General features: G+C 44.0%; 1 protein-coding gene across 8 annotated transcripts in view; it reads right to left on the minus strand.

Moving 5' to 3' along the window:
- CEP43 (centrosomal protein 43) overlaps positions 1-23,971 on the minus strand; it is an 816,584-nt gene that overhangs the window by 286,495 nt on the left and 506,118 nt on the right. For all 8 annotated transcript variants that reach the window (XM_069606648.1, XM_069606650.1, XM_069606649.1 and 5 more), the window contains one exon: positions 8,346-8,563. In XM_069606648.1, the coding sequence (XP_069462749.1) occupies positions 8,346-8,563 (218 nt within the window). The remainder of the gene's footprint in view (positions 1-8,345; positions 8,564-23,971) is intronic.

Consider the following 23,971-nt stretch of genomic DNA (forward strand, 5'->3'; position numbering starts at 1 on the left):
TCACTGACTGGTTGTCCCTGCTTCCTTCCAGATGCAAAGTGCTCAGAATCATACCCAGTAGAAGAAACACATATCTACATATTGTAACGGGTCTTAAGAAGTAGGCGGACACCTAAAGGACATTTTCATTGGTGCTTATTAAAATAAAGAGGAGGCCTCTCTTTCCCTATTGCAAGAGGTTTACCCCCAGCCTATAAAGATAACTGAAAGGTGCTCATCAGTCAGAACATCCAAAATGAATATGTCCACTGTCCAAAACTAGTTTTAACTGACCCTACCACTACTTTAACTTAAATTATACTAGGAGAATATTGCCCCTCTCTGGGTATTCCCTTATGGCAAAGTCTCTTCTTCAGTCAAAAGTTATTTTCAGTAAGATATCTTCAAATAGTCTCGTCACCTTCTGGAGAAGGTCTTTAAATTCTTGTACAATGTACTTGGATTTAGGCTGCCCCCTTGAGACAGTTGTTGCACAGTTCTTTTTATCACTCTTTCTTGAACTTTGATCCAAGCTTATATGTCTTTCTGCGTCTTATAACTCGGGTATCTTTTGGTTTGGTATCCTTTGTAGAGACTTGACATTTCCCCTCTCCTGGGGTTGCTTATCTGGTTCATTTGAATTCACTTCTCACTCATATTTCGATACATTTCCCTCTCGTTTCCTCTTCTCTATTTCTTAAACAATGGGATACTTTCCCCTCTTCCCAGGGCGTTTGTGACCAGATATTAACACCACCTTTTCCAGGCTCATTTGTTATTCTGTCATGACCCAGCAAAATTGCCCCTTCTGGACCTCATGGTCATTGTCACGAAGGGCTTGTACTCCTTGTTCCTCCCAACATGGCCGTACCAAGCTCCGTGCTACGCACTAGCTTTCACATTGTAGCACGTACTATAAATTGGTCACGCCCTTGCGGGTCTGCACGTCTCAACGCTATCTTCGATAGTGACCCGACGTGTGTGTGCTCTCTACATTTGCTTCCGTGATCCTCTTCTTCCTTCCTTGCCTTTTTTCCTATTCCTGGACTTTGCTTGTTTATCGCTAATCCTGGGCACCCTGGAACCACGAACTTCCCGGAACTCTGAACGCGCTCTGCAACCTGACGAAGCTCGGGCGAGCCTATTCAAGACCCGAACCACCCACAGGAAGAGTCCTGCGGCCGAACAAGGGAGATCCCGGTCACAGGTGAGACGGGGGTGGGGGGGGAGATTTACGACAGTTTGAGACGCCAAACGATCAATACGGATTCTACCATGGAGAATGCTATTCAGGACCTGATGCGCGGAATGCAAGAACTTTCCACAGAGATGCAGAATATAAAAGCTGAGAATGCGGCGCTAAAACAGCTCGTCTTGTCACGCGACTCCGCGAACAAGGACAGCGTATTATTGGGAGGAGTGGTTGATAAATACGACGGTTCAACAAAGACCTTACGTGGATTCCTGGATTCTTGTTTGGTACATTTTACCTTCAAGCCCTACTATTTCACAACTCCTAGGGCTAAGGTTGGCTTCATAATATCGCATCTTTCCGGTAATGCCCTTACATGGGCCACTCCATTACTCAATTCAGAGGATGCTCTCCTGGATGATTACGAAGGGTTCATCGCGGAACTCAAGACCATGTTTGAACGACCAGAGCTGGTTCACAGTGCTCAAGAAAAGCTACTTGACTTCCAACAAGGATCCCAAGACATGTTGACCTATGTTACCAGATTCAAACAGCTAGCCAAAGAGGCGGACTGGCCCCTGGAAGCCAGTTTTACTTTGTTTCGCAGAGGTCCAAATGAAGAGATTAAGGACGAGCTAGCCAGGGTGGCACGTCCTAGTTCATTCCAGGCCCTCCTGGACTTGTCTATGCAAATAGACTTTAGAATACAAGAAAGAAAGGCCGAAAAGAAAAAGAATAAAGTATCAATTCAAAGATACTCCCTAGAGAATACTACAAGGACAGAATCTGCCAAGAGTCCGAGCACTGATTCTGAACCCATGCAACTTGGAGCCTTTCGTGGACCAATTTCCCTGCAGGAAAGGTTAAGAAGAATACACACAGGATTATGCATGTATTGTGCCTCGGATAAACATCTAGTTAAGGTATGTCCTCTGGTTCCTCCCCGACGCTCGGGAAACGCCAGCTCCCGATCTTAAATGGAGCAAGGTTACGAGAGAGCGATGTTTGCTCCACATCAATTCCATCCTTGAACTCTCCTGGACAAAACAAATTGGTGATATTACAGGCCTTTTTATCGCCATCCAAAGACAAGGTCTACCCCATACTGGCCTTGGTGGATTGCGGAGAAATGGGAGTCTTCATTGATCAAGATTGGGTCAGAAGTCATAACATTCCGTATGAAGCAAGAAGTTTTTCACAGCCAGTGGAAGCGATTGATGGAAGACCTTTTTCCTCAGGACCCATAAGTCTGCAAACAAGGGAGATCCATCTTTCCATAAATCATCATCAAGAAAGAATTGTGTTTGACATTATAAAATCAGCCCATTACCCCTTGGTTTTGGGCATGCCCTGGTTACAAAGGCACAATCCATATATCAACTGGACGGCCGGATCCTTATTCCTGGGCTCGGAGTTCTGTATGAACCATTGTTTAAACCTGGATACCTCATTCACAGCCCCTAAAAGTCCACCAAGGTGTCCAGAGACACCACTCATGATTTCCAATATTGTACAAGTTCCAGAGATCTATCAAGGGTATGCTGATGTATTCTCTACTGCCATCGTTCAAGCCTTACCTCCACATAGACCCGAAGACTGTGCCATAGATACTGAACCCTCAGCAGTGATTCCCTTTGGCAGGATGTTTATCCTTTCAGAACCAGAAAAAAAGTGCCCTCCGGGAATACCTAGACACTAATCATGAGAATGGCACCATAAGACCATCAAAATCACCAGCTGGTGCTTCATTGTTCTTCGTTCCTAAAAAGGATACCAAAGAGCTCAGACCTTGCCTGGACTATCGGGGCCTAAATCAACACACCCTGAAAGACAGATACCCTCTACCCCTGATCTCGGATATCCTTGAAGCTGTGAGAGGTGCAGTGATATTCACGAAACTGGATCTCCGAGGTGCTTACCATTTGATCCGTATCCGGGAAAGAGACGAATGGAAAACAGCGTTTAGAACACCCTTTGGTCACTCTGAATACCTAGTCATGCCCTTTGGTCTGACTAATGCTCCCGCAGTCTTCCAGCGTTTTATGGATAGGGTGTTCTCTGACATGGTATTTCTCAATGTTATCGTCTACCTGGATGACATATTGATCTTCTCAAAGGATTCCTTGAAACATGAACAACATGTAAAGGCAGTACTTCAACGTCTCCGTGAAAATCAACTCTTAGCCAAACCAGAGAAATGTTTGTTTCATGCTACATCAGTTCACTATCTGGGGTTTGTCCTTAGTTCAGAAGGAATTAGTATGGATCCTTCAAAGGTGAAGGTCCTACTGGCTTGGCCCGCCCCAACATCTGTAAAGCAAATACAGTCCTTCCTGGGGCTTGCCAATTTCTACCGGAAATTCATTCCCACCTTTTCTGAGATTGTTCAACCCATTGTTAATCTCCTGAAGAAAGACGTTCTATTCAACTGGTTTATACCACAAGAAAAGGCATTCCAACGCTTGAAAGAACAATTCACTCAGGCCCCTATCCTGGCCCAACCGGACATAAATCGCCCTTTTCTAGTGGAAACAGATGCCTCCAATTACGCCATAGGAGCAGTTTTAAAACAGGAATCCGATGATAAGTTGGAACATCCAATTGCTTACCTTTCACGGACCCTGACTACCAGTGAGACTCACTACTCAGTTCTGGAGAAGGAGTTATTGGCCATTCGTCATGCCTTCACTGAATGGAGACATCTACTCCTGGGTGCTAAATATCCAGTTCAAGTCCGTACTGATCATCGAAATCTTCAGGTCCTACAATCCATGGAGTGCAGGAACAGTAGACAAACTCGATGGGCCTACTTCTTTGCTCAATATCAATTTCAAATCTCACATGTTCCTGGACCGCAAAACATGATTGCCGATGCACTTTCTCGGCGTCCCGACTACGTTCCCTTGGAGGATAAGATCTATCCTAAAATGTTTCCACCTACAATCTTTGTAGCTCAAGCGACCAATCTCCTGGAAGAAATCAGAGTACAGACTCAATCATCTGAACTTTGGAAGGATGTATCCGAGAAAAATCCCTGGCGTTTGACAATCAAGGAAGGATATTTATTGAAGAACAATTCAGTGGTCATTCCGACAAAAGAACTTCAACAGAAGGTAATGAATCTATGCCATGATACTCTTCACTCCGGCCATCAAGGGGTAACCAACACCTTCCGTCTTATACAAAGACAGTTCTGATGGCCAGGGATGAAGTCCAGTGTAGTTCAATACATCAAGACCTGTGCAATTTGTAGTCAGAACAAATACGATTCCTACGTTGCCAACCAGACCCTGGGAAGTTATTGCCACTGATTTCATTGTTGAATTACCACCTTCCCGAGGATATACAACCATCATGGTAACCATTGACTTGTTCACGCATCTAGCTCATTTTACACCATTGTATAAACTACCATCTTCCTCAGAACTTGCTGGAATTTTCCTGGAACATATTTTTCGTCTTCATGGCCTCCCTTCCAAGATTATATCGGATCGGGGACCTCCATATATTTCACAATTCTGGAAACATCCGTCGTGTTCTAGGAATCCAACGTGCCCTTTCTTCAGGCTATCATCCACAAACCAATGGGGCAACAGAACGAGTAAATCAAACCCTGGAACAATATCTTTGTTGTTTTGCCACCAAGGTTCAAGACGATTGGTCTCTCCTTATACCTTTAGCCGAATTCTCCTACAATAACTCAGATCATTAAGCTCTCAAGATCAGCCCTTTCTATTGCAGTCAAGGTTATCATCCGTCTGTTTTACCATCAGTTCTTCCAGAATCTACTCAGGTACCTACCCTTGACTCTTGGATTCAGACGCTGATCGACTTACAAAAAGAGGCCAAGGATCGGTTAGAACAGGCCCAGACTCGAACCAAAAGATATGCGGACTCTAAGAGAAGACCATCACCTTCCTATTCAGTTGGCGATCAAGTCTGGCTAGCCTCGAAACTGTTACCTCGACATCTACGACCAAACAAATTGGCTCCTCACTATTATGGTCCATTTTCTATAAAGGAGATCATCAATCCTGTCTCCTTCCGACTTAAGCTCCCGGATTCCTGGAAGAAGATACATCCAGTCTTCCATACTTCCCTGTTGAAACCCTACGTTAGTTCTACTCGAAAACCCTTCAAACCCACACCTGTCGTTGTGGACGACCAGTTGGAATATGAGGTGTCAAGGGTATGTGATTCCAGGTATAGAAGGGGTCGATTACAATATCTGGTCGAGTGGAAAGGCTACCCCCCTAGCGAGAGAACATGGGAACCAGTTTCTAATTTAAAGACCCCTCGTTTGCTCAGAAGATTCCATCTTATTCACCCAGGCAAGCCTGGAGGAACCAGTCTTCGGAGGGGGCATGCTGTCATGACCCGGCGAAATTGCCCCTTCTAGACCTCATGGTTATTGTCACGAAGGGCTTGTACTCCTTGTTCCTCCCAACATGGCCATACCAAGCTCCGTGCTACGCACTAGCTTTCACATCGTAGCACGTACTATAAATTGGTCACGCCCTTGCGGGTCCGCACGTCTCAACGCTATCTTCGATAGTGACCCGACATGTGTTTGCTCTCTACATTTGCTTCCGTGATCCTCTTCTTCCTTCCTTGCCTTTTTTCCTGTTCCTGGACTTCCCCCCCTACATTGCTTGTTTATCGCTAATCCTGGACACCCTGGAACCACGAACTTCCCGGAACTCTGAACGCGCTCTGCAACCTGATGAGGCTCGGGCGAGCCTATTCAAGACCCGAACCACCCACAGGAAGAGTCCTGCGGCCGAACAAGGGAGATCCCGATCACGGGGGGAGATTTACCACATATTTCTCTTTTTCACAGTTCACTAAAATGGCTTCATATTTAGTATCTCATCAATTTCACTGGGACAAGTTGCTTGTGCTCCATAATGATGCCCTGGTAGCCTCCCGGTTCTCCCGTTCACCCAGTTGCCCCTGTATCTGCAAGAGAACGCTATTGTGCTCGGCACTCTCAGGTTCTCTCCCTCTGCTCCAGGCTTCTCCTTGTTGGTGTCCCACCCTTTGGTCCTCTCTATCATTGTGAACAGGTTGTGCACAGGTCTGGATGCAGGTCATAGGGCGTCTTGTGGACAATCCCAAGATGGATGGCTTCAGTGTTGTTCGACGGGGCACGGCCCACCACAAAGTCGTAGTGGTCATGCCACAAGCAGTATAAGGAAGGACCCCTTTCTACTCTGGTCCCTTCTACTCTGAAATGCCGGTGCTCCAGCGTTTCCCTCTGATGCTTAGGACTTTTCCGAAAGTCGCAGGCTCTGCGAGTCGACCCAGCTTCACCTCCGAGGGCATCCCCTGCTTACGCTCTTCTCTCTGCCTCGGTGCATCGCCTCTCTTTGCCATGCTCTCCTCATTCAGCTTCCTCTCATTAAATGTACGTCTCTTCTTAAAGAGACAGATGCTCCTCTTTGGTCATAATGGGGTATATGTTTGTCTTCAGCAAAGTCTCAGGATCATATAATGTTCTTCATATCAGATAGTCCCATATATGCTAACATAGTGTATGTTCTAGGGAGTTCCTCAAAGGTGTGGGAGTCCTTGTCCCTTAAGCGGGGGAGTTGGGGAGTTTCTCCCAGTGAGATCCCCAGGGAGGGTCTTGCAGAGCGGGCTCACCACCCTAGCCCCATGGCAAGAAGTGACAAATACCCTCGATTCATGACAAAGCATGCACAAAATGGAAATTTATTAGACATTTTATCTGCAAGGGTCACAGCAATATTAGACTGAGTAATTCCCTCTGGGACCATGCAGCAAGGACAAGCTCTTTTGACGCTTGCCAAAGTTCTATAAGTGGTCAGAGGTATATCCAATTAAATAGTTGCATTCTCAAAAAATGATATGGTTCCGCCTTTCAGACATTTATTTTATTTCACCTTCATCTCAAGCTAGTCCTCACCATAGAAGACCTAGTAATGTTGGTTGCATCATTTCAAACTCATGTGTTCTCTAGCTCTGTGATTAGAATCTGAGGGCCTTTGTTACTTCACAGTTTTGCTGGATAACCCATATCTAGATCATTTTAACTTGCTTTGAGCCAGAAATCAGGTTTGAGGAGAAAAATGCTCCCATCCTCCAGGTTATGCAACAGAAGCGAAGTCATTGCAAAATGGGTCAAAACCTATGTATATGAGGATATGCTTATTAATGGAGGGGTAACAATCAGCCAGCACATAATAGGAATGGTCTCTAATCACACGTTTGTCACCTTATGAAATATTTAGCCAATCCAAAATAGTTTTCCAAATCTCCAAAATAAATCTGGTTTTGTCAATAATTAATGCATTTCGCTAGCAAAACAACTCTATACATCCTCACTCATGGCGCTTGGTCATCAATGATTATATTCTATAAATGTTGTGAGTTTCTGATCTCAACCCTGTAGAATGAAGTCAGAACAAGGCACAGTGATACACTGTGTGATGCTGTCAATGTGGTAAGTGGTGTCATAAAAATGATTGTAGACCACTGTCATATTTGGAATGCATGTTTGACAAGAGCGACATTTTCTGTATGCTTTGTCAAATGTTAATGCATTTTACATAAAAATTGACATATTAAAGGGGGATACCCAAGTGTTTAATTTCACAGGTACTTCTAAAAACCTTAAGAGTTTGCAAAAGTACAGCGTAAAGTATTGTAGGAGTACCAGTTCAGCACAGAGCAAAACAACCTCATGGGTACAACCAGTCTAAAGAAAGAATACATGTTTTGGAGAAGATAAAAACAAAGTTTAAAAAAAGGCCAGCCTCAAAGATCAATAACCGGAAAAGTACACCTAAAATGGACATAAAAATAATTGCACATTTAACAATGAATGTCTCTTAATGCAAACATTGGGGGAAAAGAGTCCCCAAAATATTTGAAAATAAAAAAAGGGGTTGGTGTTTAATGAGCTAAGTTCCCCAAATGAATTCCTTAATGGAACCAAAAAAAATGAAATTAAATAAAGAGTGCCGAGTGTTACTTTAGCCGACAGGAGTCGAGGATGGCGTTATACTGAATGCATGAAAGGGCCGACATCCTTGATTCATGTCAAATATAACATTTAGAATTACAAGCCCCTTTATGATTGATAACTGCAATCACTGATCCCCGACACAGGGAAAATCTGACCTATGTAAACTCAAATGGTCAAACATACCATCCATAGCTTTTATCTGGTTCGGGTATGGGATCATCAAAGAACGAGTCTCCCTCGTTGTCCTCTCCGTCTAGACCCAGATCACTTCTCAGACTGGCTTGCGATAGGTTGTTGTTCTGATTAGGCTCTGGCTTTGCTTCGCTCACTGAAGAGTGGCTGCTGCTTTTGCTCTTAGATTCTCTCACAACGTTGCTGCTTTTGCTGCTTCCTTCAGAAATCTTTTAAAATGGACAGACATGTTTTAGCTTCCATACATCTTTTCTAAGTCAGTGAAGCATGGTTAGCGATTCCTTGATTGTAAACGGAGAACCAAGGAGGCATACCAAACTCATAAGAAAACCACATACGTGAAGTCTAGTCTACTTAATGGTTTCAGCACGACAGTTTATGGTGAGTGCACATGAATCCTATGACATGGAGAAAGTACAAGCACCTTAAAATAGTTAAAATGTAAGCAAGCACTGTATTCAGCACATTTACGTAAATCTACCAAATAACTTGCAAGCATTTTTCTTATGGCTACTAAAATAGAATCTAATACACACGATTCGTCTTTCGCAAAGGAAGCTTGAATAAGGCGTGTTTTGTTAATAAATCATAGCAAATTACAACCACTATTTTTTCAATTTAATATTCCATCAGTGGGTTAAGAAGTACAGTATAATTTGTTCAAATTACATAATCCCTTTCCCCTCATATTTAAGGGGCATACAATGTACTCAGCGATGGAACCAGCGTGCAGCAAAAGCATTCAAAAACATTCCGAAGCCAAGGTTATGAAAAATCCAGCACACTGCCTCATGTCACCCCTTACCCACCCCCTCGGCCCCCATATCCTTCGGATTCGCACATCACTCCTTTTCTACCCATCAAGTCAGATATAATAAGCACTATAGTTACACTTATTAGAGGGAAAAGTTACTAGGGTGAGCAATGTGTACTAACTTCTACTTCCCGTTCCATTCGCTCCTTACTTATGGGTGATTACAATGCATACATGGAGTGAGGAGGTGCATAAGTACCCCTTTCCTGCTCACCTATAGGAGATAACTAAGCATAGCCAATGGGAGGAAGGTGGACCACATGTACCCAAATCTAGACAAAATGTATTGTCCTGGGCACCCCTCCTGAACTAGACACCTGTTGTGAAAATAAGGTTGCAGAGAGAATGCTTGGGGTGGGCCACTAACCACTGAGCAGCAATGAAGATAACCTTGAATGAACCGTGTCCGTGTGAAATCAACTTGTTGACAATTGGGCCTGGGATTCAAATAGATCCTCATCATCATAGCTTTATTGGGACATAATCGTCAAAAAAAACAAGTACATAAATAACAAATACAATCATTTTACATAAAATAAACAAGCACTTACCATAAATAAGCACTTATCACAAATCATGCAGAGACTATACAAATATCTGCACAGTAAATCGGTCAATCACAAAAAAAAAAAAATCATGAATGAATTAGTAATCATTAGTGACAAGTATTTCTTTTGAGCCATGCTCGGTGTGATAAAGTAGCTACAGCTAAAAATATGATCGTAACAGAAGCCGATTTGCACACAAACATGGCTTCTTCAAGGGTCCCAACACCACTATCCCTTAAGATCAGTTTTAAGCATTGACTTTTCAGATCTTTGTACATGAGGAGAAAAACAAAGTGTTGGAACGTCTCTGCAACATTAACACAATATAAACAATGATCATAATTCATTGAGATTCAAATCGGTTTCACACAACCCAGCGATAAGATACACAGCATAGATCTACCCTTGCATTTTGTGGTTCAATCAAGTCAAGGTATCTTTTATAGCCAAACTCATTCTTGATGGAACAATTTGAATGAGCAAGTCCAATAGGTGTCACTACCTGATTAGATATTCACAAACGTGCAAATGTAGAGATTTGATTGTGGTTTTCATTGCACTAGGTGTCGGCACAGAGTTGTTCAACAGGTCAGCAAGATTCAATGTTTAAAGCATTGTTCTTAAATGTCTCACCCAGGGAATCATGGATCCTCAGTCTTGTGATTGAACATCAATTAGAGCTTCCTTAAATTTGGTTAGTAGCAGTGAGGACCAGAGTCGGGCCCAGTATAACACTGGTTTTAGCCGCATGTCAAACAAAATCCCATGGCAACTGACTTCCAGCTTAACTGGGTTATGTGTTCCCTTGGGCAGGTTTAAGAGTTTTCTTAGGAAAGAATTTTCCATTATTTATTTACTAACATTAGAGATTTGTAGACTTCAAGTGAAGGGCGCAAAGCCTCATTGGGATTTTGATTTTCTTAGATTACAATCGCATTGCACGTTCTGCCAAGAATATGTTCAACTTTGGTAATTTGCTTTGACCAAGTGCACTTACCATCAAATCTAATATATAAATACTCAATTGAAAATACTAATATAGGGGTAACTTGGTCCTCGCAGGATGGAAGACCATAACTTTGGATTGAGTTTGATCTCCAATCCTTTCTTGGTGCAAAATCGATTAAATACTTAGCACTGTTTTTCTAGTCCAGATATCATTGCAGTGGATCTAACAATTTTATAAAAATTAGCCTCAGGAGGTGCAATGTACTGAATATTGTCTTGGTTTCTCCTGAATCCTGATGACTTGGGGTTTGCAAGGTTGACTGCATTAACCAGTGACAGGAGTTTAGTCTGGGATCTCCAGTGTTACTCTAGGTAGGAAGCCAGGTCTCGCATCTTGCTAGGACTGCCCATTGACCTTCCATTAAACTGAGCAGAACAAGCACATGATCGAGAAAGATTACAAATTAAGCAGACTGTCAGATGGGAGTTGTGTTCCTGCAGATAAGATTGGAATACAACACTACCTTAGACTTGCGATCCCGTCTGGGGACCTCTACATGTGAATAGGAGGGCTGGCAAAGCATACAATCTACTGGGACCAGCATGCAGGTTTCTTTTGGATCAGGTAAAAGCCTTTATTGGAGAGAGACTGTGGTCCGATATTCTTCACAGAACTTCAGTTGAAAGCCAGGCTTCCTGGACAGAATGTGCCCCATTCTTTGGAAAGAAACATCCCCACGCTTGGATGCACGTTGACACTGGTAAAAATAGCATGCACTGCGCCCGTTACCTCCGTTCTAGTTTTTCTCTCTATCGCACAGACGACTTGTATGGGCCTTGATCGAGAGAGAAGTATACCAAACAAGCATTGGCTATACCAACAATTTGGGCTTTTGTGTAGGCAGAGGAAAAGCACTTGCCAGGCACTGCCACAGTGCTATTAACTGGACATTAATGGTAGCAGGTGCAAAATAGTGTAAGCCCCTGGGCATTTAACAGCTGTGCCTAGCATATGCTAAAACGTGTACACAAGCACTGTTGACTTTGCCAATGCTAGTTTTTAACAAGACTTCACACAGGACACACATAGCACTTATAAATTGAGTGGCTGATGGCAGAGCTGGTTATGACATTTTTATGACACCAGTAGTGGATTTACAGCCACAATTCGGTCATTAACTTTAAGACTGCTTTGGAAAAACACAGGCAGGCACTTCAAGTTTAAATCGAGCACAAAGAGTTCCCATGAGGAGGTGTTTTGGGAGAGGCAGGAACTGTGTGGAAATGGTCATAGGGATTAGCATGGCCATGGACAGTCAATTGGTGGTGTGACGAATCACAGGATTCAGTCACTTCTCTAGGGAGGTGAGCATGCTATGTGATACCCTACCTAGGGGTAGATGCAAGCAGGACCTCACCGGGAGAAGAGATTCGTCCCCACCACTCCTTGGGACAAGAACTCCCATTCGGATGACAAATTCCCTTCCCAAACCATTTAGCAACCCTACAACAACCATCCTGAGAGAATACAAGAAGAATTTCTATACATTTGTTATTGTGATACTCTCTGTGAAGAACCATGCGTAGTTGGTACTGAGATGAAGAAACACAAGGGAGTTATAATGAACGTGAAGGAAACAAAGAGAAAGGACTTCCACAAGCTGCCGGGGAAGCACCAGACCAGGGTAAAGAAAAATGGAAGGAACCAGAGAGAAAGAGCTTCCAGAGAGTTTCAAACCAGCTGGCGGTCAGATACTAGTGAACAGAGGAAAATGCTGCTTCCCGGTGATGGGGAGAGCAGCAGAGGACAGGGGCACGAGATGCCCTGCCTAGCGAGCAGGCTACTAAGAGCCTGTGAGCTGAAGTCAAGTCCCAGTAGGAGCGCACATAGAATAAGCAGTGGAGGAGCTGGGGAGGAAGAGGAAAGGGCAACTGGAGCCAATACTGCTTGTGAGCTGAAACAGAGACCCAGGAGGGGTTCATTGGGAGGAGGTGCTGGCTGAGCTGGGGCTAGAGAAGATGGCCCAGGGCAGGCCGATACACCACTAGCCCGAAAGCACATGCAAAGGTGTGTAAAGTCGCCAGCATCAGAGAGACAGACATCCTGACAAAGAGGTGTGCATACAAGGAGGAACGTACGGACCCGGTGACATAGCCCCAGTAGAAGGTATGTAACAGGCAGAGCGGGGAATCAAACAAATGTAATATATGGCACATTGGTAATCAAAACCAGAAGTGGAATCAACATAATGATTAGGGCAACATACTGGTCCAGTGAGAGGGATAAAAGCTACAAGCGGCGTCTGTATATTCACTTAATTAATCAGAAAGAACATAACTCAATAATCGTCCCAGTAGTACTTCGAGTGATAATTACTACTGGGCTTATCCTACTTGTCCCAGTAATAAAACAAGTGAACAAGAACCTGGAAATCATTACTGGATTCAACCAACTCGTCCCAGTGAGAGAATAAGTGAACAAGAAACTGTGAATCATTATCCCAAGTATTTTACTCATCTTGATGAGAGGAAGAGTATTGAGAAATGTAATAAGAAGGGTGATCATATTTCTGAGAAGATAAGTGTAGTATCCAAGGAAGAGACTTTTAAGGGCATTTGTGTGAAGTGAATTGCAGGAAACCCAAAGAAACTGGACAGAAAAGCGAGAAAATTAAGAAACCAGGAATAGGGGAAACCAGGGAGTTGGAAAAGCCCCCTAAAAGAACTAAATGACTTGATGCAACAAATATCTCAAGATTCTATATTAAGGATGAGGAAGCCTTTACAGGAGAAGGGGGTTATTCGCCTGGACTTTTATTAAGTGGTCGGGTCAGTATAGATTAGTTGTTGGACAGAGGGCAGACTTTACTTAGTTGTTTTAGTCAAGGAAACCCATAGATTAGGGACAGTGTGGCCTTTTTAATTATTATTTAAAGGATAGTTCCGGGACTTTTTTTTTATTGTCCCTACGGTTCGGCCATGTGTTTTTAAGCATAACTCGGTAGATCGTAGAAAACTTTCCTATGGACCTTACCCGACTTTTCGTCCATTAACGCACTCGAAATCAGCCGCCATTTTCTGATAATCCTATCATTTCCCCCCATCGCCCTGGCTCACCTGCTTTTGCGGCACTAAATCAAATCCCCCGCCCCTGAAATAGACTTTATCAAAACATTCATATTCCCCGCCTCTATCCGTGATGTGACTGTGCTGCGTAGGCAAACGCGCCCAGGCGTCTTCTACGCGACTACACACAGAACCCGGAAACCAACACAGATCAGCTCACAACACAGCGCGCCACAATTGGGAATGTGAAACTGTACTTTTAAATCAAACCGCAAGATTGTAAATTTGGTAAAGTACATTTATTTGACATCAAATGTTTAGAGAATATTCTGCGATTTGCATTTTTATTTGCTCACGTTCCAAAAAGTTCGTTTTGAGGCACGCGATGTTCCTTTGCTGTACACAGGGTCTTAGATCATCTCACAATACAGCGCCACAATTCGGAATATGAAACTGTGGTTTAAAAGCAAACGGCAAGATTGTCCATTTGGCAAAGTACATTTATTGGACATCAAATGTTTAGAGAATATTCTGCGATTTGCATTTTTATTTGCTCTCGATCCAAAATAGTTCGTCTTGAGGCAAGCGATGTTCGTGTGCAGTACACAGGGTGTTGGTTTACGATAAAATAAGCTCTTCGGTCGCACTGATAATCGCATGGCTGTTCCAACAACGAGGCACTAGGCCACCACAACGGTCTGTATGTTGCATCTAGCCGTTAGTACCGCGTAAGGGCATACTTGTACTTGGCGATCGTCCCATAAAATGGTCAGGGTGGTAACGTTGTTCACGCGGAGAAGCAACTGGCGGTTATAAAAGCCATCCGCCGGTGTCTGGTACTCGTGACACATACAATAATGAATGATGTACCTGTTTGAAAAACATAAAAAATGAAATTAGTCTCACCATCAGATCTTTATTAAAATTATTCATTTTATATATTAGGTCGGGAAATTATTTCATAGCTAGGACAGTGCAACTGGGTATTATACGTCAAGGGGGGGCTGTAGGATACTGAGACAGTCCCCCAGTGCAGGGGTTGACAGGGAGGCAGTGCAGGTGGAGAGTGGAAGGGCCCAGGACCGAGGTCGCAGACAGTGGACCAGTTGTAGCAGGGGAGAGCGAGAGAGAAAGCAGAAGCAAAGAGGAAGGTTTTGAGGTGCTTCCGTAAAAGGAGATGGTTCTCCTCAAGATAGTGCGCGGTACAAAACAATATGCCACATAGAACGAACAAGTACAACTTAACCCGTCTTTAAAGCTACTCTATAGTAATTAAATTGCGGTATAAACTCATCTAAAGAGTTACTTACATTATATTTGCATTTTCCATTGTGTCTGTGCGTAGGGCAGCCCCGAAATACCACTCCTTCTATGCCGACGTTATTTCTTCCAATGAACGAACATTAAATGGCTTTCGTTTCTGAAATTTTATTCATTATCGTTTCTTACGTTATTGCACCACACCCCCAAAAAGAAGTCTTTCAGGATGGTCCCGGCCTGTCAAGGTCAAATAACAATAGAACCTTATACTGAGTCGTGGGCCATTCCGGCACCCGAGCAAAAAATCAAAGCAGCTGACCTTCACTTTGAACAAGCACACATTCCTAGTTAGCTACATTCAGTGTAAGGCCATCTCACAGGACTTGAAATTTACACTCCATCTTTGCATTTTGTCTGCGTGCTTTGCAGCCCCAGAGAACCATAAATACGGAGACATTCTATATTTTTTGAAAAATGATTTATATTACTGTTTGGTTTAATTTAATGCGCAAATGAACAAGGTTGGATAGACACATTGCATGTACACTGAGCAATCACTTTTATTTACACATTACATAGATACACATATTCAATGGGCCTGCGACATGAGGAGACTCGAGAGAACAGACAATCAAATTACAATCATTTAAACCGTGATGTGCATTTCTCAATGAGCTCTTCTTTAGGTGGACATGGAGCAGAGGCAATGTTGGGTGGCAATGCAGTTGTCCCCTGCACAGGTTCGTTCACAACTCCATGTATGTGCCTATCTAGGACATCAACAATAAGTCTCTCAATAAAGTCATATTGCATATCCTCAAACACTTGTTTGATAATCCATTGTTTACTTCTTTTAGTGAAGGCCTTATTATAGCGAAGCGTCCCTAAAGTTCCGGTCGTCCTACTTTGTTGACGGCCAACATTATGGTTATGTGCCAAGACCGCTAAAAGAGTCCGATTTATCATGCCCTCCATGCCAAAATGCAATCGTTTTGGCCTGTACTTTAGGCACATATTGTGGAACACCTCCAAATCTCCTGTGTGGCAGAATTCCGTGAGTCCCCTCAAATCTCTTGTTATAGTTTTATCAAATACAATCTTTTCAATGGCTTTGTGAGTGGGTGATGAAGGAATCAACCACTTCTTCTTCCATGCCTCCTCTGTGGACAAATGGCCATGTTCACAATTGTGGAAATGTTGGTTTGTGTTCCAACGGTGAACGTTGGTACAGTGTAGCATTACTGACCGCCATTTTTCCAGTAGAATTTCCAACGACCCTCCACATGTTTTTGAGCTCCACCAAAGATAGTTGCTGATTGACTTGGACCACTGTGAAATACCTTGCATATCTTTTTTTTACCTGCAGCCGACATTTTTTTATTGATTGTTTTTGCAAGATGCCAAACGACAAATTGGTGATTTATATTTGTGTACTCTTCTCTCATTGTCTTGGCAATTGAAACGTGTCTGTCCGTGGCTATCAGGTCGATCACCATTCCCCGCGATTGTAGTTCTTGCAATGATGCTACAAAGCCAACTTTCTCCATGGCCACTGAGGATGTACTTTGTGACACCTACACGACCACCGAACTCACAATCTTCTTACTTTCCATGTCCTGAAAGTGGTAGGTGCAGTACTTGGCTGAAGATCCTGGGCTGTCGCACTGTCCATCACCGGCTAGCCTGAACCGTTTGCCCGCGAATGTACTATCAATAGACATTTTTTCCATTCTCCAAGCTTCGCTAATGGCTGGAAATAGATAATCGGTTTGGTATTTGTAGAACTGAGTTTTCGCAATGAAATGGATTCCCACAAACTGAAAGAAAGACTAACTTTTTAAAACTTGAACCACTAAAAAGTGCAGCCGCTGCACAAAGTAGATTGCCTGCTGGCAGTTGCCCCAGCATGGGTTGTGCAGACCATGAGAAAGGATGATATTTTGTACAGGTGGCATGTATTAAGGTTAGTGCCTCGAATTGCACGAGTCACATTAATCAATGGCTCCCCACATACTTCCCCACCAACCGAATGCCCACATTTCATCCGAATAATAATATCAATCAAACAACTATCGAATACAATGAATTTGGCCTCTTTCCTTATACTGTCACTCTGCATCCCAGCTGGTTCGGCCTGTAACGTTGAGGACATGTCACTCACATGAAAGGTAGAATCTCTGATATCGTCTTCCGCTATGTTCAGTGATATTGATGGTGTTTCATTGTCGTCCACTTCATTCTCTTCCATTGCAACATCTGTTCCTTCTCCGGCGATGGGTGAATAAAACAATTTCTTCAACTTTCTCGCGGTCTTAGTTTTTGCGGGTGTGGATTCTGTGAATTGATCTCCGACTGCATCCGAACTACCAGGAGGACATTCACTATCAATGGCTGGTGGTGGTATAGCTCCGTTGTCAATCACTTCATATTCTTCCCATTGGCACGATGCATCTCCAGTCTCAAGTCCCTGCCAAAAGGTTTGACAAGCAACATCTCTCGTTCGCTTCACTGTCTGTGTAGATCTAGTTCGTACACCCACTCGCAACTAGAGGACAGATTGGAAAAGGGATGTTCAGTTTAAACACAACTTACAGTATTGAACTATTAACAGTGAAAAACAACATAATATAGTGACCAGGACACTAACCTTCTTTTGCTTTCTTTTCTTTGAAACTTTCTTGCCTCGAACTTCAACATCAGGACGCTGTTGCTCCGACCCGTGTGTGCATGTCTCCACTTCCTCTTGCGCTGCAACGACTATATTTTCATGATAAGCACATCCATCACGCACTGACGCTCCATCGACTCCCTGAAACATAGAACTTTTATTCGTATGTATAATAATATCGAAAACACAAAATGTACTTGGGGACCAATACACACGTACATCTCAATAGCAAAACACGAATGAACGCTTTGTGTAGAACATTCAAACGACAATTATTCACGCATTGTTGATCTAGTTAGATGGAACTGTCAAGATCCATACCTCGGGCTCCTCATAGACTTCCATTGATATTATTGAAGATGATGCTTCAGTAACTCCCTGAAACACAGTAATTGCATTAGTATGGTTTTCTATTTCGTTAAAAAGAACATAAACTTTGTGCAGGCGTCAACGGCTCATCTAAATAGACCTGCACAAATGATCAGTTGTCTAAAATAAATAATGGATATCTAAATATGATTCGATTTGCTCGATCGTTGGAAGTGTCACCACCCAGAGATCTGCATCAACTAATAGGGGTGATGTTCTTGTAGAAGAAGCTCCGTCATCTCCCTGAAACATAGTACTTGCATTAATAAAGAAGGAAGTATAGCGGATGTAATCACGTCATATGATTTCGCTTGATCGAACTGTCAGTATCCATACCTCGAAATGCATAAGAACATCAAGGGACGATGTAACTGCGGTGCACACTTCTGCAAGCTGTTGCGCCGACCCGTAACTGCATGCTCCCCCTTCTTCTTGGACTAATGCTCCATCGACTCCCTGAAACATAGGACTTTCATTAGTAATGAACACAATATTGAAAAAAGAAGACACATAGGAGGGCGACGACAGAAGGACATATCAATGGCTAAAAACGAAAGAAACATTGTGTGTAACAATCACGCTACAAGAATGCAAGATCTGATGATCTCCATCGATGGAACTGTCCGGAAACGTACCTCGAGCATCTGAGTGACATCAACGGTAGTCGTCAATACGTTGGACTCCTCAGCATCTCCCTGGAAGACAGTACTTGCATTATTTTGGATAACAATAATTATAACTGAAAACAAAGACTAGAGGACGAGTACAAGGGTGTACCATTAGGTAAAATAATTACACGATAAATTAAAACTATTGATTTACATGCCTAAAACAAGTCAGTGGCAGAATAGCCAAGTAAGATTACCCGATAGGCGCTTGAAGTGGCTGATGACTGCAATAACGACACGGATGGAGAATCTTCCGCCTTCATATTGAGTGGATACATAAATGGGGAAATTATTGTTAGCTAATGCTACACACTACCGCAAGGCCGAGAGATAAATACGTAAACTTGACTCACCAGTGGAGGGATGTGGACGAATAGAGTGGGAATAGCGGTTGAAAGCAATTTTCGCCTCGCTCACGGTGTGTTCTTCTTTATTAGCAATGATGTGGAGTACATGTCAGAGGTAAAGTGCCTGCTGCAGATGCGGTATCGATCACCCCTCTTGTCCGCAAAGACTTCTAGGACTCTACTTTCAAGCTCAGACGGTGGATATCCGCAATATCGGACCCATTCTCTTATCTGATCTATTGTCTTAGGGAAAACATGCATTATAGTACCTTCAGAGTTATTATGGGTCTTCGAAGGGCAACCGCCAATGGAACAGGCAGGCATTGTGGAAAGTTCTGAAAAGTAAAGATCAACAATTCTCTATGAATACCAATGTAAACTCAGAACATGTGACTAGTTCCTTGCATGTACTGTCTTGAACGAAAAGAAATTGGACGCAAAATGATTACGGTACATGGCCTTACCTTGACGAACAAACAGTTAGATGCAGGGATCAGAGTAGTTTCTTGTCGTAGAACAGGGAGCAGTTCACAGGTTGCAAACTGACGAGTTTCCTCGAAGTGGTCACGGAAGTTCACAGAGACGAAGAGCAGATAACCAGCACCTTCACGGGTTGACTAGCAAAGCGCAAAGAAGTTCTCATTAGAAATATGAAGTGGGTTATAAAGAATTCGAAACAGGGGTGTGTTTGTGAATGAATGACGTGTATATGTCGTGGCATTATGCGGTTTGCAGGGGGCCGTCCAGCGTGAAGGGGGATGCTTGGCAGGAGACACGGGGTCTGGAGGTAGACATGGGAACAACAACCCATGCTCTATAGACCACTTTGAAGTGTACATGGTCTTTGGCACCTCTTGGCCTTTATTGCTCCCTGACAGCTCCACAGTACCCCGGTGCGAACTGCCTTTGATAGGGCGGGGGGGGGGGGTGGATTGGGGCGGTGGTCGTGCAGACCAGACTCGTTTGCCGCAGGGCCTCACCAAGGAGAGGCCATCTAACTGCATGTAAGAGGCAGGCTGCAGGATCTAGTACATGGAAGGCAGGGGGGTGAGTTTATAAATACCTCACCCTCCCAGGAGAATATATGGGTGCAGTTCACCCTGGAGACCCTGGATGCCTAGGCAGTTAGTCAGCAGCAGGCTGGCCTGTGGTGGCAAGGCGGCACGGGCCAGAGGGGGTCATCTCTGTACCCGGTGCCCAAAAGGATGATTTATTATGATCAACCATATTGATTATTTACCTATAACCATGTTTTGTATCAATAAAATCCAACGGGCTTTTATTGCCAACGCTTGAACAAAGTGGTGTGGTAAGTATTTTTGGGGGAGGAGGCAAGGCCGGGAGGCTTGATGCCAACCCGCAAAATAACATATGTATGTCTGCTGCATATGGGTTCAACGGTTATGTGGATTGAAGGTGGGCGGCCAGCGTGAGGGAGGATGCTGGCCGGAGACATGTGGTGTGACAAGACAAGGCACAGGAAGACTATTCAATGGAGACACACTAGATTCATTTACAAAATCAAAACAACCATTGTTAAAATATATGTTGGGTTTTATTTTAGATCTTAATTTCAATTGAACATAAATAATAAACATTACACATTGTAAAGTTCCGGTTGCAGCACATCCAGGGAAAATCCGCGGTATTGTCCACTGTCGCTGGGGAAATGTTGTCTAATGGCAAGTACCGCACAGGCAGGTATTACTCTCCGAACGCGGTGTCCGAGCCTCCGGTGAAGCCACCAAGTGAAGCAACGATAGGCCACCAGCCTGTACCACCTGTGAAAACGAAAGATGCAAACTGTATTAAAATGACAAAACTTTCTTATCACTGTCGATTCAGGTAAAAAATGTCATTCTGCTTTGAAAAAAATTCTATCTAGAAAATGCACAATATGGAACCAATTTACATGCATTCGAATGATATGTAGATGTCATTTTATATGTGGGAGACGACCATGACATAGTAGTGGCATCACTGACATCAAAACCAGAGTATACTTACTCGTTACTCGGATTACGCGGACGAACAGTGCCGCGAAGTTCGTGCATAAGCACCATCATCATCCTCAACACGGTCCGTGAGAGGCAGGCTTCCCTGAACTCTGGCAGCTCGGTGATGCATTGCGGACTTGGCTCGCCTTCCGAAATGTAGGCCAAGCACCCGGAATTTTCACGGCAGCAGCAGTTCTCCTCAGTTGGCATTAGCTCGCACCGATTGCACGTGCACCAGGTGGAGACGCCGTCCATGCGACATGGTCCAGGCTCTTCATCCGTTGACTGGTCCTCCCAACTGCCGTCCGAATCCCCATCGTTTTCGCGTGCTTGCCTTTCCAGTAGTTCCTCCTCGGTGTACTCGGGCTCGTACATATACGGCATTATTGTAGCCATTGTGTGGTAAATAAAGTAAAATAATTTACAGAGATGGTACAGGTGTTCACAAGGCCTAGAAGCGGCGAAGGTAGCTGACCAGAGCACAGAAACGAGTCACAGAATACTCAAAGTAACACAGACAGAGGAATGGAATCGAAAATCTGCTGCTGTGTGTTGTGAAACGGTGTGTTTATACTTATTGAGGAAAGAGGCGTCCTGCCATTTCCATGGCGACACTTCATTAGCTGAGGCGCAGCGATTGTTCACACGAAACGTGCTTTGGCGTTGGGAAATGGGCGGTACGCGTCTGCTGATGTCAGGCTCAGGGGCGGGGGATTTGATTTAGTGCCGCAAAAGCAGGTGAGCCAGGGCGATGGGGGGAAATGATAGGATTATCAGAAAATGGCGGCTGATTTCGAGTGCGTTAATGGACGAAAAGTCGGGTAAGGTCCATAGGAAAGTTTTCTACGATCTACCGAGTTATGCTTAAAAACACATGGCCGAACCGTAGGGACAATAAAAAAAAGTCCCGGAACTATCCTTTAAATAAAATATACAGAATGACACATTCTGGTGGGTCTCCTCCTTCTGACCCTCCACAGTGGGCACATAACCAAAACACCTACTAGCTATGTGTCTTCCTCATATGCATTTCTCCATAGCCGTTTTCTAATGCAATAGTTTCAGCTTATAGGTGGTTCAAGTGCCACATAACAGCCTTAACTAATTAGATTAGTACATCATCATGAGCATTTGTTTGGAATTATTGATGCTAACATTTAGACATTTCTCCTTACATGTGATTACCCACAACGTTGGATAATGCTTTGACTGCAGGGATTACATTTCTTATTAATAACACCCATTTCACTTTTTATTACAGTTGATGAGGCGAGGGAGGTGCCTATCGAAAAGTAGAAGTTTGGGCTGAGGCCTTTGTACTAGGATGGTACCATTGAGATAGACAATGATGACTCTGGAGAAATCGAAGGAGGCTAAGAGGACCTCCCAACATGGGGCACCATTAATGGGTGAGGAGGAGTAAGGAGAGAATAGAAAGACCATACGAAGGGTCCCATAGGTCGGGCGAAGGAACGACAGAGGATGTCGGTGAGAGCCTATCAGACGGAAGCACTGACATAGGTGTCAGCGATGGGAAGACCTGGGTTGGAGACCAGTGTGTCCTTCTTAAGCTTCTTCCTACCAGACATGGTGAGAGGAGCAGGATATGAGATAGGAAAACAATTAGAGAAAAGGGGGGGGAATAGAGAGCACCATAGTGTCTCTAGGAGGGAGGAAAGGAGGCACTTCACAAGGCTGAAAAACTGAGGTGCAAGGGAGGGGTACAATGGAAGGAAGAAGAGAACACAGGTACAGGAAATAGGCTAAGAACCGTAGGTTACAGAAGGGTTACAACAGAGTACATAACAGAACAGCCGCAGGCAATGAGTACCAACAATGGGAGCCGGCTCAGAGAACCCAAGGGGGGAGAGCTGGAAGCCAGAGTGGGGGAACCTAGAGAAGAGGAGAAAGGCCTATTGGAAAAAGCATATCATGAGAACAAATCCATGGCCCAATACAATCTGAAGGGCAAAGTAGTTGCAGGGGTCCATAAGCGTTCATTTAGAAGGAAAAAGCTCTTCTGAAAAGATAAGTGGCATGCTATGTAGCTCCTACAAAGGTTTTTAAATCTGTATAACGTGATGTTATTTATTCATCGAATTGCGTGCCGCATGCTGATAAACATAAGTAGAGTGTATTATTAGGCTTACATACATTTAGTTTGTGTGATTTATGATATAATTTGAATATTGCACCGCAAAGATGCGTTGTAGTCATTTTGCCTCACCGAGGCCAGTGGAGCACAGTTCACCGAAGTGCAGCCGAACCTGCGAGTATCTGACTCACAGCGCTTCAGGTGGTGCTCACAGCGCTCCAACGTCTCGCGGTCAGACAAGATCTTTTTCAGCCTAACCCCCACGGACATTTCGGAATTAGGGCACACCCAACGTGTGAGTCCGGAACTGCTGAGATGTTGTCCATCCCGAGTAGAATGCAGCACTCTGCTTTGCCCTTGGTGAATACTTTTATTGCAAAAGCGCCTGCAAGCAGTTGATTTGGAGGGATAGCTCCTCCTGCGACCACCTGCCGCCTGTCTCTATGTGGCCGCACTTTGCACCCCAGCCTGCTCTGCTGGCGTCCGACTAATACGAGTTTTGGAACATCCCAGAAGATGGCTCACCCATTCCAGGCTTCCATGTTCTGGAGCTACCATTCCAGCTCGGACTTCCCTTCTTGATCTAGGGGTACTAGCTGGTTGTATCCCAGACCTTCTTGTAGGTGCCAGATCTTCAGCCTAGGCAGAGCTCTGAAATGTAGGAGACCTGGAGGATGGCCTATATGGAGGCTGCTAGGAGTCCAACAATACTTGCCAAAGCTCAGAGATGATATGGACTTCACTAATGCAGCTCTCAACTCCTTTATCAATTTCATCTTGGGGGCTGGTAGCTCTAGAGTTGCCTTTGTTGTGTCTACTATGAATCCAAGTAAACAA

This window comes from Ambystoma mexicanum, chromosome 4p (assembly GCF_040938575.1).
Source record: "Ambystoma mexicanum isolate Mex_15411 chromosome 4p, UKY_AmexF1_1, whole genome shotgun sequence".
Lineage (NCBI taxonomy): Eukaryota > Metazoa > Chordata > Amphibia > Caudata > Ambystomatidae > Ambystoma > Ambystoma mexicanum.